Source organism: Lichenostomus cassidix, chromosome 28, assembly GCF_008360975.1.
Source record: "Lichenostomus cassidix isolate B80296 chromosome 28, HeHo_3.0, whole genome shotgun sequence".
Taxonomy (NCBI): Eukaryota; Metazoa; Chordata; class Aves; order Passeriformes; family Meliphagidae; genus Lichenostomus; species Lichenostomus cassidix.
The window spans coordinates 2,103,577-2,116,816 of record NC_139508.1 but is presented as its reverse complement, the minus strand read 5'-3'; the positions used below and the strand labels follow the sequence as shown (position 1 = coordinate 2,116,816).

General features: G+C 51.7%; 2 protein-coding genes across 5 annotated transcripts; one reads left to right on the top strand and one right to left on the bottom strand.

The window, feature by feature from the left end:
• Window positions 1–650: 650 nt before the first annotated feature.
• On the top strand, window positions 651–2,603 carry LOC146426143 (nuclear receptor 2C2-associated protein-like). Of its 2 annotated transcripts, none has more exons than XM_085040877.1 (5): window positions 651–956; window positions 1,041–1,131; window positions 1,264–1,324; window positions 2,147–2,215; window positions 2,340–2,603. In XM_085040877.1, the coding sequence occupies exons 1-5, from the start codon at window positions 916–918 to the stop codon at window positions 2,453–2,455; spliced, it is 378 nt and encodes a 125-aa protein (XP_084897003.1). In that variant the 5' UTR covers window positions 651–915; the 3' UTR covers window positions 2,456–2,603. The 2 variants fall into 2 exon arrangements, with proteins under 2 accessions (XP_084897003.1, XP_084897001.1); XM_085040875.1 differs by having other exon boundaries at window positions 664–956; window positions 1,219–1,324.
• Window positions 2,604–3,154: 551 nt separating this feature from the next.
• Window positions 3,155–13,107, bottom strand: LOC146426142 (DNA-binding protein RFXANK-like). Of its 3 annotated transcripts, none has more exons than XM_085040873.1 (10): window positions 12,977–13,105; window positions 11,631–11,798; window positions 10,841–10,906; window positions 9,472–9,552; window positions 7,907–7,972; window positions 6,908–7,008; window positions 5,973–6,098; window positions 4,573–4,639; window positions 4,378–4,458; window positions 3,155–3,530 (listed from the first exon to the last, which is right to left on the bottom strand). In XM_085040873.1, the coding sequence occupies exons 3-10, from the start codon at window positions 10,878–10,880 to the stop codon at window positions 3,469–3,471; spliced, it is 624 nt and encodes a 207-aa protein (XP_084896999.1). In that variant the 5' UTR covers window positions 10,881–10,906; window positions 11,631–11,798; window positions 12,977–13,105; the 3' UTR covers window positions 3,155–3,468. The 3 variants fall into 3 exon arrangements, with proteins under 3 accessions (XP_084896999.1, XP_084896998.1, XP_084897000.1); XM_085040872.1 differs by lacking the exon at window positions 12,977–13,105 and adding an exon at window positions 12,230–12,286 and having other exon boundaries at window positions 11,631–11,976; XM_085040874.1 differs by lacking the exon at window positions 11,631–11,798 and having other exon boundaries at window positions 12,977–13,107.
• Window positions 13,108–13,240: the final 133 nt, after the last annotated feature.

The following is a 13,240-nucleotide window of genomic DNA, read 5'->3' as shown; positions in this document are numbered from 1 at the left end:
TCTCGCCTGTCCCCTGCCGAGCTCCCCCAGTGCCACCTGCCCCAGGAGGGTCCCCGCGCCCCCCGAGCCCCCCGCCCGGCCCGCCGGGATCCCCCAGCACCGGGAAAGGAGCGCGGAGATCCCCCCGACCCCAAGGACAGGCGGGGACCGGGAGTGGGGTCGGTACCGGGGTCGGTACCGGGGCGAGGCGCTTGCAGCGGGGCGAACACGGGGGAAGAGGGGACGGCAGGGCTGGGGGGACACCGAGGGGTCCCGAGTGGCGCAGGGGGGACACGGAGCTGCCGTCCCGCTGCCCCCGAGGCGCCGGGGGCGGTACCGGACACCGGGAACGGGACGGCGGCTCCGCCTCTTCCTGCGGCGGGCGGTGAGTGCGGGGCGGCTGGCGGGACCGGGAGGGGACAGGGAGGGGACAGGGGAGCAGCCCTCGGGGCGAGCCGGTGCTGCCGGGGGTCCCCAGGGCTGTCCGAGGGTCCCCAATGCTGCCAGAGTGTCGCTAGTGCTGCGCTGCTGTCCCCAGTAGCATCCGAGTGTCTCCCTTCCCGCCCGGATGTCCCCAGTTCTGTGTCGCGTGTGTCCCCAGCACTGCTTTGGGTGTCCCCAGTGCTGTCCAGGTGTCCCCAGTGCTCCTAGGCTGTCCCCAGTTCCGTTTTGGGTGTGTCTCCAACACTGTTTTGGGTGTCCCCAGTGCTGTCCAGGTGTCCCCAGTGATGCTCGGCTGTCCCCAGTAAAATCCAAGGGTCTCCACTCCTGCCCTGGTGTCCCCAACACTGTTTCGGGTGTCCCCAATGCTGTCCAGGTGTCCCCATTCCGCCCGGGTGTCCCCAGTTCCGTTTCCCGTGTCCCCAACACCGTTTCGGGTGTCCCCAGTGCTGTCCAGCTGTCCCCATTCCCTCCCGGCTGTCCCCGCAGGCAGCGATGCCCCTGGAGCCCCTGGTCTGCGCCGCCACGGCCACGCGGTGAGTCCCGGCTGTTCCCCGCTGTCCCCTGCTGTCCCCCGGCCCTGCCAGGCCCCCGGGGACAATGGCCCGTGTCCCCCGCAGGGTGAGCTCCGTGCTGAACCGGGATGTGAAACAATTCGGGAAGCAACACCTCTTTGATGGCAGCGAGGAGACCTGTTGGAATTCCGATCAGGTGTGGGGACAGCGACAGGGACAGGGGACACTGTCACAGCTGAGACCCCCCCCTTTTCCCCCCGGTGTCACTCCTGTCCCCTCCCAGGGCACATCCCAGTGGGTCACCCTGGATTTCCCTCGCCCCGTCAAGGTCTCGCAGCTCCACCTCCAGTTCCAGGGGGGATTTTCCAGCCGGCTGTGCACGCTGGAAGGTGAGCGTGGTTGGGATTGGGGAGCTCCGTGCCTCAGTTTACCCACAGCTGCACCCCGCAGGTGGGACAGGGAGGCTGGGAGGGATTGATCAGAAATTCCCAAAGCCTGGGAGGGACTGAGGAGCACCTGGAGCAGATCTGTGGGGGAATAAAGAGCAGCTGGGAGTCACTGGGTGCTGATGGGAACCAGGGAAAATTTTGGGACAACACCTGGAGCAGCTCTGCGGGTGAATAAAGAGGAACTGGGAGCCTCTGGGTGCTGCTGGGAACCAGGGAAAATTTTGGGACAACACCTGGAGCAGCTCTGTGAGTGAATAAGGAGCTGCTTGGAGCCTCTGGGTGCTGTTGGGAACCAGGGAAAATTTTGGGACAACACCTGGAGCAGCTCTGTGGGGAGTAAGGAGCTGGGAGGCTCTGGGTGCTAATGGGAACCAGGGAAAATTTTGGGACAACACCTGGAACAGATCTGTGGGTGAATAAGAAGGAGCTGGGAGCCTCTGTCTGCTGCTGGGAGCCACAAAAAATTTTGGGACAACATCTGGAGAAGCTCTGTGGGTGAATAAAGAGTAACTGGGAGTCACTGGGTGCTGTTGGGAACCATAGAAAATTTTGGGACAACACCTGGAGCAGCTTTGTGGGTGAATAAAGAGGAGCTGGGAGTCACTGGGTGCTGTTGGGAACCAGGAAATATTTTGGATAACACCTGGAGCAGCTCTGTGGGGGAATAAGGAGCCTCTGGGTGCTGCTGGGAACCAGGGAAAATTTTGGGACAACACCTGGAGGCTCCTGCAGCACCTGAGCCTCTCCCCTTGCCCTCCCCAGGCTGCAGAACGGGTGAGGAACTGGTGAAAATATCCGAGCTGTACCCCCAGGACAGCCATGCCATGCAAATATCCTTTCCCAGGATGACGGGGGGTGGATTTGGGGGATTTTTTGGGAATTTTTCCATTGTCTGAGCTGCTCCTCGGGGTGGCTCTGGCATCCCAATCCCATTATTCCTTCACTGGAATGCACAGATTCCAGGTGGAGGAGACGGTGCTGGATAAGCTGAGGATCACCTTTGGGAGCAGCACGGATTTCTTCGGGAGGATCGTGGTTTATCACCTGGGGGTGCTGGGGGAGCGGCTGTAGGACACTGAGGGGACACTGGGGGACACTGTGGGGACACCCTGGGGTGGCAGAGGGACACAGGGAAAGGGATCTCCATGCAGGATTTGGGAGCCTGTGGTGGGACGTGGGTGTGGAATGGGAAGGAGAGAAATAAATGGAAATAAATAAATGATGTTTCTGATTTTTCCAGCTGCTTCTTGGGCATGTGGAATCCCTGGGAATGAGCCCTGGGGGGTTTGGAATTTGGCAGAACACAGGAAAAGTGTCCCCTCCTTCTTGGCCACCCCTGAACCCTTTTTTGTGTCCCAACTTGGGATGGGAGCAACACATTCCAAACTGCCAGGATCCTACAGGATTTTTCCCTACAAATTCAGGTTTTTCCCTGGCTGTGGTAGCTTTGTGGGAGCTTCCCTTTCCAAAGGGATTTAGACAGGAATTCCAAAGGGATTTCACACAGGAATTGCAGGGATTTGGACAGGAATTCCAAAGGTATTTTACACAGGAATTCCAGGGATTTAGACCGAAATTCCAAAGGGATTTTACACAGGAATTCCAGGGATTTAGACAGGAATTCCAAAGGGATTTCACACAGGAATTCCAGGGATTTAGAAAGGAATTCCAAAGGGATTTTACACAGGAATTCCAAAGGGATTTTACACAGGAATTCCAGGGATTTAGACTGGAATTCCAAAGGGATTTAGACAGGATGACCAGGAGGGATTTCGGCCCAGTTTCTCATTTATTCTCATTCCCCAAAAACTGGGATCAGGACGGGCTGAGGCAGCAGACAAAGCTGTTCCCGAGTTTAACTCCAATCAGAATTCACTCCCAATGGAAAACACGGAGCAGCAGAACCCAAACCAGGCTGGAATGTTGCTGCCCTGAGGAATTCTGTCCCTGATCTGAGGCACTGAGGCCTAGAAAGGCCTAGAAAGATCCATGGAGGGCAGAAATTTCTGGATTCCTCCTTGCCTGGAGTATCGTTTTCTGGCTGGGATGAGGTTGTGGTGATTCCAGGAAAAGCTGGAGCTGTCTCATTCCTTCTTCCTCTTTTTCTGGAACAGCTTCAGGATGTGATTCTCAATGACCTGTTGGACTGAGGTAGGGAGGGGAGTGGAATTGGGGAAGATGCTGTGGGAGTGACCTGGTTAGTGTTTTCCTCTTGTTTTCTGAGGGAAAAATCCCTGTTTTCCGAGGGAAAAAAATCTCCATTTTCTGAGGGAAAAAACCCTTGTTTTCTGAGAGAAAAAAATCCCTGTTTTCTGAGGAGAAAATCCTCATTTTCTGAGGGAAAACGCCCTCTTTTCTGAGGGAAAAATCCTGTTTTTCTGAGGGAAAAATCCTGTTTTTCTCAGGGAAAAAATCCTGGTTTTCTGAGGGAAAAAAATCCTTGCTTTCTGAGGTAAAACCCACTGTTTTCTGAGGGAAAAAAAAATGTATTTCTCAGGGAAAATACCCGTTTTCTGAGGGAAAACCCCTCTTTCCTGAGGGAAAATCTCTATTTTCTGAGGGAAAACCCCATTTTCTGAGGGAAAAATCCCTTCTTTCTGAGGAGAAACCCACTGTTTTCTGAGGGAAAACCCCCCATTTTCTGAGGGGAAAAAATCCCTATTTTCTGAGGGAAAACCCTCAGTTTTCTGAGGAGAAAATCCGCATTTCCTGAGGGAAAAATCCCTGCTTTCTGACAACCCCCTGTTTTCTGAGGGCAAATCCCCCCATTTTCTGAGGAAAAACCCCATTTTCTGAGGGAAAAATCCCTATTTTTGGAGAGAAACCCCCTGTTCTCCACAGGCCTCTCCCCACCTCCCCAGCCCCAGCGTTATCCCAGCTCCAGTCAGGAAACAAAACCTGGAATTTCTCCAGACTGAACTCTTTGCTAGAAGATCACAGAAAACTCCTGAGCAGGGAATTGCCAGGAATCTCCCCAGGGAGGGGACAATCACCTTTCTTATGTCCCAAGGCCACCGCCAGGTCCATGGGGGTATATCCTGAATCTGCCTCCTCTGTCAGGTCAGCGCCGCGAGCTGGGGACAGCAAAACGGGGCTGGAATGGGGACACAGGACCCCAAAAGCCACCCCAGGTGGGTCAGGCTTCATTCCAGAGGCAGGGAAGCAGAAATTCCATGATTTTGCCTTACCCAGGAGGGTCTCCACGCACTTGACATGGTTGCCGCGCACAGCGTAGAGCAGGGGGGTTCCTCCGTTCTGTGGGGTGGGGAAGGAGGGAGAAGTTGTTCCTGAGATCCTACAGATCCTGCTTCTCCCTGGTGTCCTGTAGGAGGTTCCTGACCTGCTGGGATCCCTGTCCACCCTCTCCAGATCCAGTCTGGATGTCACTGGGATCCCAATTCCACCCTCTCCAAGGGTTCTGGGTTGGGATCCACTGGGATGTCCTTCCACCCTCTCCCCAGCTCCAGGTTGGATCTCACTGGGATCCAAATTCCATCCTCTCCCAGCTCCAGTCTGGGATCCACTGGGACTTCCTTCTGCCCTCTCCCAGTTCTGGGTTGGGATCTCCCTTCTGCCATTTCCCAGATCCAAGCTGGGACCCACTGGGATCCCTTTCCAGCCCTTCCCAGCTCCAGTCTGGATCTCACTAGGATCCAAATTCCATCCTCTCTAACTGCAGTCTGGAACTCACTGGGATCTATTTCCATCCTCTCCAGATCCAGTCTGGATGTTACTGGGATCCCAATTCCACCCTTTCCCAGGGTTCTGGGTTGGGATCCACTGGGATGTCCTTCCACCCTCTCTCAGCTCCAGTTTGGATCTTACTGGGATCCTCATTCCACCTTTCCCAGTTCTGGGTTGGATCTCATTGGAATCCCAATTTCACCCTCTCCAGATCCAGGTTGGATCTCACTGGGATCTCCTTCCACCCTGTCCAGATCAGTGTGGATTTCACTGGGATCCCCACTACACTCTCTCCCACATCCACTCTGGATCTCACTGGGATCTCCTTCCACCCTCTCCCAGTTCTGGGTTAGAATTCCCCTTCTGCCATTTCCCAGTTCCAGGACTAGGACCAACTGGGATCCTCTTCCAGCCCTTCCCAGCTCCAATTTGGATCTCTCTGGGATCCCAACTCCACCCTCTCCCAGCTCCAGTCTGGGACTCACTGGGATTCCCTTTCCATCCTCTCCCAGCTCCAGTCTGGATCTCACTAGGATCCAAATTCCATCCTCTCCAACTGCAGTCTGGAACTCACTGGGATCTATTTCCATCCTCTCCAGATCCAGTCTGAAAATCACTGGGATCCCTTTCCACCCTCTCCAAGTTCTGGGTTGGGATCCACTGGGATGTCCTTCCACCTTTTCCCAGCTCCAGTTTGGATCTTACTGGGATCCTCATTCCACCTTTCCCAGTTCTGGGTTGGATCTCACTGGGATCCCAACTCCACCCTCTCCCAGCTCCAGTCTGGGACTCACTGGGATCCCATTCCAGGTGTGTCCCCACTGTCTCTACTGCCCCCAGTGTCCCCACTGTCCCCTGTGTCCCCACTGTCCCTGGTGTCCCCAGCCATGCCGGTGGCACTCACCCAGTCATAGGTGTTGATGTCCACGTCCCTGTCCAGCAGCAGGGTGACAATGTCCGTGTAGCCACCCATGCTGGCCAGGGCCAGCGCGCTCTCCCGCTCCTTGGCCAGCGCATGGGGATCTGCGCCCTGGGGACAGCGGGGACAGGGAGGTGACACAGCAGGGATTGGGGACAGGGAGGTGACACAGCAGGGACTGGAGATGGAGGTGACACAGCAGGGATTGGGGATGGAGGTGACAGAGGAGGGATTGGGGATGGAGGTAATACAGCAGGGATTGGGGACAGGGAGGTGACACAGCAGGGATTGGGGACAGGGAGGTGACACAGCAGGGATTGGGGACAGGGAGGTGACACAGCAGGGATTGGGGATGGAGGTGACACAGCAGGGACTGGGGACAGGGAGGTAATACAGCATGGATTGGGGACAGGGAGGTGACAGAGGAGGGATTGGGGATGGAGGTGACACAGCAGGGATTGGGGACAGGGAGGTGACACAGCAGGGACTGGGAATACAGAGGTGACACAGAAAGGGTTGGGGACACAAGAACTGGAGACAGGGAAAGGACACAGCAGGGATTGGGAATGCAGAGGTGACAGAGGAGGGATTGGGGATGGAGGTGACACAGCAGGGATTGGGGACAGGGAGGTAATACAGCATGGATTGGGGACAGGGAGGTGACAGAGGAGGGATTGGGGATGGAGAGGTGACACAGCAGGGATTGGGGACAGGGAGGTGACACAGCAGGGATTGGGGACAGGGCGGTGACACAGCAGGGGTTGGGGACACAAGAACTGGGGACAGGGAGGTGACACAGCAGGGACTGGGGACAGGGAGGTGACAGAGGAGGGGTTGGGGACACAAGAATTTGGGACAGGGAGGTGACACAGCAGGGACTGGGGACAGGGAGGTGACAGAGGAGGGTCCCCCAGCCTCACCCACTCCAGGAGGTGCCGCACGGTCTCGATCTCCCCGAAAGCCGCAGCCCAGATCAGGGGGGTGAAGCCTCTCTCGTCAGGTTTGTTCACCAAATTCTCACCTGGGGGAGGTGAAAACAGCCAGGGTGAGCCTCCCAGTGAAACCAGTGAAACCAGTAAGGGCTGCAAAACCAACGGGTGGATGGGTGGAATTAATGGCTTGTGAGGATTTTTTCCAATTTTAGTGGTTTAACGAATGGTTTTGGAGGATTTTTTCCAATTTTAGTGGTCTAATGAATGGTTTTGGAGGATTTTTTTCCAATTTTAGTGGTTTAATGAATGGTTTTGGAGGATTTTTTCCCAGTTTTAATGGTTTAACAAATGACTTGTGAAGACTTTCCCAAGTTTAATGGTATAACAAATGATTTTGGAGGATTTCTCCAGTTTTAATGGTATAATGAATGATTTTGGAGGATTTGTCCAATTGTAGTGATTTAATGAATGACTTTTGAGGATTTCTCCAATTTTAATGGTATGATGAATAATTTTTGAGGATTCTTCCAGTTTTAGCAGTTCAATGAATGATCTTTAAGAATTTTCCCAATTTTAACGGAAAACAATTTAACAGTTTTAATGCTTTAATGACTGATTTGTGACGATTTTCCCAATTTTAGCAGTTTAACAACCGATTTTTGAGGATTTTTCCCACTTCACCCATTTTACTTCTAAGTACAAACCAAGCTGAGTCTGTCAAACCACCAGACAGGACCTGGCAGGTCCTGTCAGGGACAAAAAAGCCAATTGTAATGGTTTAATGAACGATTTGTGAGAATTTTCCCAACTGTAGTGGTTTAACGAATGTTTTTTGAGAATTTTTCCAATTTTAGCAGTTTAACGACTCATTTTTGAGGATTTTTCCCACTTCACCGATTTTACTTCTAAGTACAAACCACGCTGAGTCTGTCAAACCACCAGACAGGACCTGGCAGGTCCTGTCAGGGACAACAAAGAGCCACCAACCTTTCCTCAGGTGCTCCTTCAGCTGGACGAGCTCCCCTTGAGCAGCGAGCTGATGGATGGACAGCGCTGAGAACAGAGGGAGAAAAAATCAGGAAAAAAGATTCCCTGCCCGTAAGATTTGAATCTGTAAGATTGGAGGGGCTGGTTGTGGGTTTGGGACGGTCAGGACAGAGATGAGAGATCTCTGAAATCAGGTTTAGATCATGAGGTTATGGTGAAATAAATAAACAAACCCCATGGGTGGGTGTGAGAAACCTGCCAGGGCTGCCAGAGTAGCTGTGGGATTGAATTCTGTGGGGTTTGGTGATGAGGATGGATGGAGACAAGAGATCTCTGAAATCAGATCTTAGAGCATGGGATTATTTATTTCACAATAAATTTATTGGGGTTTATTGTGGATTAAATAAATAAACCCCATGGGTGGGTGCAGGAAACCTGCCAGGGGTGCCAGAGTCAGGTCAGAGCAGGGCAGAGAAACTAGAGAGAGAGAGAGAAAAAGAAATATCTTTTTGCTGTTTACAATACAATAAATCATCCTCTGTGTTTAATATTCTAATTCTCATTAACCAATCTAGAACAAGCTCCAAACTCTACAATATTTACACACAACCTACAAGAATCATCTCATTACCATACAGAGTTATATTTTGAATATTCTAATTCTCATTAACCAATCCAGAACAAGCTCCAAACCCTACAGCATTTACACACAACCTACAAGAATCATCCCATTATCATACAGAGTTATATTTTAAACCCTAAAAACTGCTTTTTGGACTCTCTGCCATCAGGCAGAGTCTGCTGTGACCCTTGGAGCTGTCTGCAGGCAGAGGGGATTGTTCCATCCAGAGGGGATTGTTCCATCCAGAGGGGATTGTTCCATCCAGAGGGGATTGTTCCATCCAGAGGGGATTGTTCCATCCAGAGGGGATTGTTCCATCCAGAGGGGATTGTTCCATCCAGAGGGGATCACCTTCATTGTTTTCTAGTTGTTCAGTAACTCAGAGCTTGTCTTCATCTCAATTTCCCTTATATTTCCCATATTCTCAGCTTCTCTTCATCCCAATTTCTCTCACATTTTCCATATTCTCAGCTTGTCTTTAATTTCCCTTACATTTCCCATATTCTCAGCTTCTCTTCACCTCAACTTCCCTTATACTTTCCATATTCTCAGCTTCTCTTCATCCCAATTTCCCTTATATTTTCCATATTCTCAGCTTGTTTCCATCTCAATTTCCCTTATATTTCCCATATTCTCAGCTTGTCTTAATCTCAATTTCCCTTACATTTTCCATATTCTCAGCTTGTCTTTAATTTCCCTTACATTTCCCATATTCTCAGCTTCTCTTCATCCCAATTTCCCTTATATTTTCCATATTCTCAGCTTCTCTTCATCCCAATTTCCCTTACATTTCCCATATTCTCAGCATCTTTTGCCAGGCAATCATATTTCTAAGGCTTTCCTATTTCATCTCCCCCACCATCTGCCAATCTAGGGAGGGTGGCAGTTGTCCCCAGAAGTGTCCTGTGTCCCCACAGCCCCTGGGGACACTGGTGGCACTCACTGTCCAGCGTGGCTGGCAGAGCTGAGACCTCATTGCCGCGCTGTCGGTTGGTCAGCGTGTTGGAATGCTTCAGGGGGAAACCTGGAGAAAGGATAATTAGTTATTTTCTGTTAATTGGAGATGGATCTGGGTTAATTTGGGGGTTGGGATGGATTTGGGTTTTTATTTGGGGTTTATTTGGGGTTTATTTGGGGTTTGGTATTAATTTGGTTCTTTATTCTCCGTCGATTTTGGATTTATTCTCATTGATTTCAGGAGTTATTCTCTGTTAATTTTGGGTTTGTTCTCTAGTTGTTTATTCTCTAGTTATTTAATCTCTAGTTATTTATTCTCTAGTAATTCTCTAGTAATTTCAGGTGTATTTTCTATTGATTAATTCCCCATTAATTTTGGGGGTTTTTTTCTATTAATTTTGGATTTATTCTCATTGATTTCAGGACTTATTCTCTGCTAATTCCGGGTTTATTCTCTAGTTATTTATTTATTTTCTAGTAATTCTCTAGTAATTTCAGGTTTATTTTTTATTAGTTAATTCCCTATTAATTTTGGGTTTTTTCTCCAGTTATTCATTCTCAATTTCAAAGTTATTCTCTAATAATTTTGGGTTCATTCTCTATTCATTTCAGAGTTTATTTTCTATTTGTTCTCCATTAATTTTGGGGGTTTTTTCTATTAATTTTGGGTTAATTCTCTATTCATTTCAGGGTTTATTCTCTGTGCATTTATTCTTTATTAATTTTCGGTTATTTATTTGTTCTCTATGAACAAATTCTCTATTCATTTTGATGTTATTCTCTATTAATTTCAAGGTTTATTCTCTATTCATTTTGGGTTTATTCTCTATTTATTTCAGGTTTATTCTCTATGAATTTTGGATTCATTTTCTATTAATTTGGGGTTTGTTCCCTATTTATTTTGAGTTTATTCTCCATCAATTTTGGGTTTATTCTCTATTTATTTTGAGTTTATTCTCTATCAATTTGGGTTCATTCTCTATTTATTTCCAGTTTATTCCCCATCAATTTTGGGTTTTAAAACCCAGTATGGAGAAGAACCCAGGAGGGACCAAATCCATCAGAATTCCAGCAGAAATTTGGCACCACAGCCACAAATCCAGGTCAATCCCCCTATTTCCCATCCCTACCAGAAATCCCAAAATATTCCCAACCCGTGATCCACAATTTAATTGGGGAAAAATCCAGGAAAAAATGAGTTTTCATCTCCAATTCCAGCAACCTCTCCCTGCTGGCAGGAGGAGTGAACACCAAATTTTGGGATTGGAATGGGATTTGTGACATTCTGGGAACAGTTTAAACCTCTTTCCCAGTTTTTTTTTGGGATGAGAGATCCAGGGAATCACCACACTCACCATCCAGGGCTGGAGGCTCCGTGGAGCTCTGGGAATCCATGGAATTCCGTGGGGTTTCAGCTCCACCTGCAATCCAGGCAGTTTGGGGACTTTTTGGGGTGTCCTGGGCTGGGTGATGCCATCCAGATCCCAGAAATCCCAATTTCCAGATCCCAGAAATTCCTATTTCTAGAAGGATCCACCCAGATCCCAGAAATCCCAATTCCCAGGAGAATCCTCCATCCCAGAAATCCCAATTCCCAGGAGGATCCCCCATCCCAGATCCTAGAAATCCCAATTTTCAGAAGGATCCTCCATCCCAGATCCCAGAAATCCCAATTTTCAGAAGGATCCACCCAGAAATCCCAATTTCCAGGAGGAACCCAGATTGTCCTGGGCTGGATGATTCCACCCAGATCCCAGAAATCCCAGAAATCCCAATTTCCAGAAGGATCCACCCATCCCAGAAATCCCAATTTCCAGGAGGATCCACCCAGATCCCAGAAATCCCAATTTCCAGGAGGATCCTCCATCCCAGAAATCCCAAAAATCCCAATTTCCAGAAAGATCCACCCAGAAATCCCAGAAATCCCAATTCCGAGGAGGATCCACCCAGATCCCAGAAATCCCAGAAATCCCAGTCTCCAGAAGGATCCACCCAGAAATCCCAATTTCCAGGAGAATCCTCCATCTCAGAAATCCCAATTTCCAGATCCCAGAAATCCCCATTTCCAGGAGGATCCTCCATCCCAGATCCCAGAAATCCCAATTCCCAGGAGGATCCCCCATCCCGGTTTGTCCCCAGACTCACCGTCCCCACATTCCTGCAGTGCCACATCCTGCTGGGGACACGCCGAGGTGACCCCGCTGTCCCCCGTGGCCCTGGTGGCCGCCAGCTCCTCCGCTGCTTTTTTCCCGTTTTCCCCCTTTTTTCACCCAATTCCAGGACCACCGAGAGCTCCTTCACCTTCCCAGGGAACTGAGGAGGGGTTGGGAAGAGGGGACAAACAGGGACATGGGGACAGAGCCTGAGGATTTGTGTCCCCAAAGTGCAGGGGGGATTGGGGTTCTCCTCACCCCTATTTCTGGGATCTCCTTCTGTCCCCATCCCTGTTCCAGGTGTCCCCTTGTCCTTTCCTCCCTATTCCTGGTGTCCCCTTCTGTCCCAATCCCTATTCCTGGTGTCCCCTTGCCATCCTCATCCCTATTCCTGGTGCCCCTTTGCCCTCCCCATCCCTATTCCCAATGTCACTCTTCTGTCCCCATCCCTATTCCCATGGTCCACCTTCTGTCCCCATCCCTGTTCCTGGTGTCCCCATGTCCGTCCCTCCCTATTCCCGGTGTCCCCTTCTGTCCCCATCCCCATTCCCGGTGTCCCCTTGCCCTCCCCATCCCTGTTCCCGTAGTCACCCTTCTGTCCCCATCCCTATTCCTGGTGTCCCCCTTCTGTCCCCATCCCTATTCCTGGTGTCCCCTTCTGTCCCCACCCCTAATCCTGGTGTCCCTTTTGCCCTCCCCACCCCATTCCCGGTGTCACCCTTCTGTCCCCATCCCCTATTCCCGGTGTCCCCTTCTGTCCCCATCCCCATTCCCGGTGTCCCCTCACGCTCCCCATTCCCGGCACTTCCCACACTCCAATCCTCTCCTGGAGCTCCTCCGGGCTCAGCCCGGCACTGCCCCGCTGCTCCCCAGCCCCTCACCGCTATCTCCGCTCCCCGGGCCCGGATCCCGTTCTCGATCCCGGATCCTGCTCCCCGTTCCCGTATCCCGTTCCCGGTTCCCGATCCCGGATTCTGATCCCCGTTACCGGATCCTCCTCCCCCTTCCCGTTCCCGATCCCGGATCCAGCTCCCCGTTCCCATATCCCGTTCCTGATCCCAGATTCTGATCCCCGGTCCCCGATCCCGTTCCCGATCCCGGATCCCCTTCCCGGATCCCGTTCCCGGATCCAGCTCCCGTTCCCTATCCCGCTCCCCGCTCCCGTTCACGGATTCTGATCCCCGTTCCTGTTCCCGTATCCCGTATCCCGATCCCGATTCTGCTCCCCGTTCTCCGTTCCCGGTCCCGTCCTCCGTTCCCAGATCCCGTATCCCGCTCCCGTATCCCGCTCCCGTATCCCGTTCCCATTCCCGTTCCCTATCCCGTTCCCGCTCTCACCGCGGCCTCCCCGCCGCTCCCGCCCCGGTACTTCCCGTTCCTGCGGCAAGGCCCGGTGGGCCCGGGGGGCTCGGGGGGCTCAGCCCAGCTCCACCTCCCCACTTAGGCGGCCTTAAAGTGACATAGGGGACAGGCCGGGATGGCCGCGGGACAGAGGGACAGCCTGGCCTTGGGGACACGTCGCGATCCTCAGTGTCACAGCCCGGCAAAGGCCGCGACACCCCCACACCCTCCCGGAACAGCGGGGGCGAACCGGGCACAGCC

What these genes read in the sequence shown, in the direction of transcription:
- LOC146426143 (XM_085040875.1), top strand. Translation starts at nt 916, where the DNA reads ATGCCCCTGGAGCCCCTGGTCTGCGCCGCCACGGCCACGCG. An exon ending in TGCGCCGCCACGGCCACGCG is followed by an intron (nt 957 to 1,040) that starts GTGAGTCCCGGC and finishes TGTCCCCCGCAG; the next exon opens with GGTGAGCTCCGTGCTGAACC. An exon ending in CCTGTTGGAATTCCGATCAG is followed by an intron (nt 1,132 to 1,218) that starts GTGTGGGGACAG and finishes GTCCCCTCCCAG; the next exon opens with GGCACATCCCAGTGGGTCAC.
- LOC146426142 (XM_085040874.1), bottom strand. Translation starts at nt 10,880, where the DNA reads ATGGATTCCCAGAGCTCCACGGAGCCTCCAGCCCTGGATG. An exon ending in GGAGCCTCCAGCCCTGGATG is followed by an intron (nt 9,553 to 10,840) that starts GTGAGTGTGGTG and finishes TCCTTTCTCCAG; the next exon opens with GTTTCCCCCTGAAGCATTCC. An exon ending in GTGCGTGGAGACCCTCCTGG is followed by an intron (nt 4,459 to 4,572) that starts GTAAGGCAAAAT and finishes TGCTGTCCCCAG; the next exon opens with CTCGCGGCGCTGACCTGACA.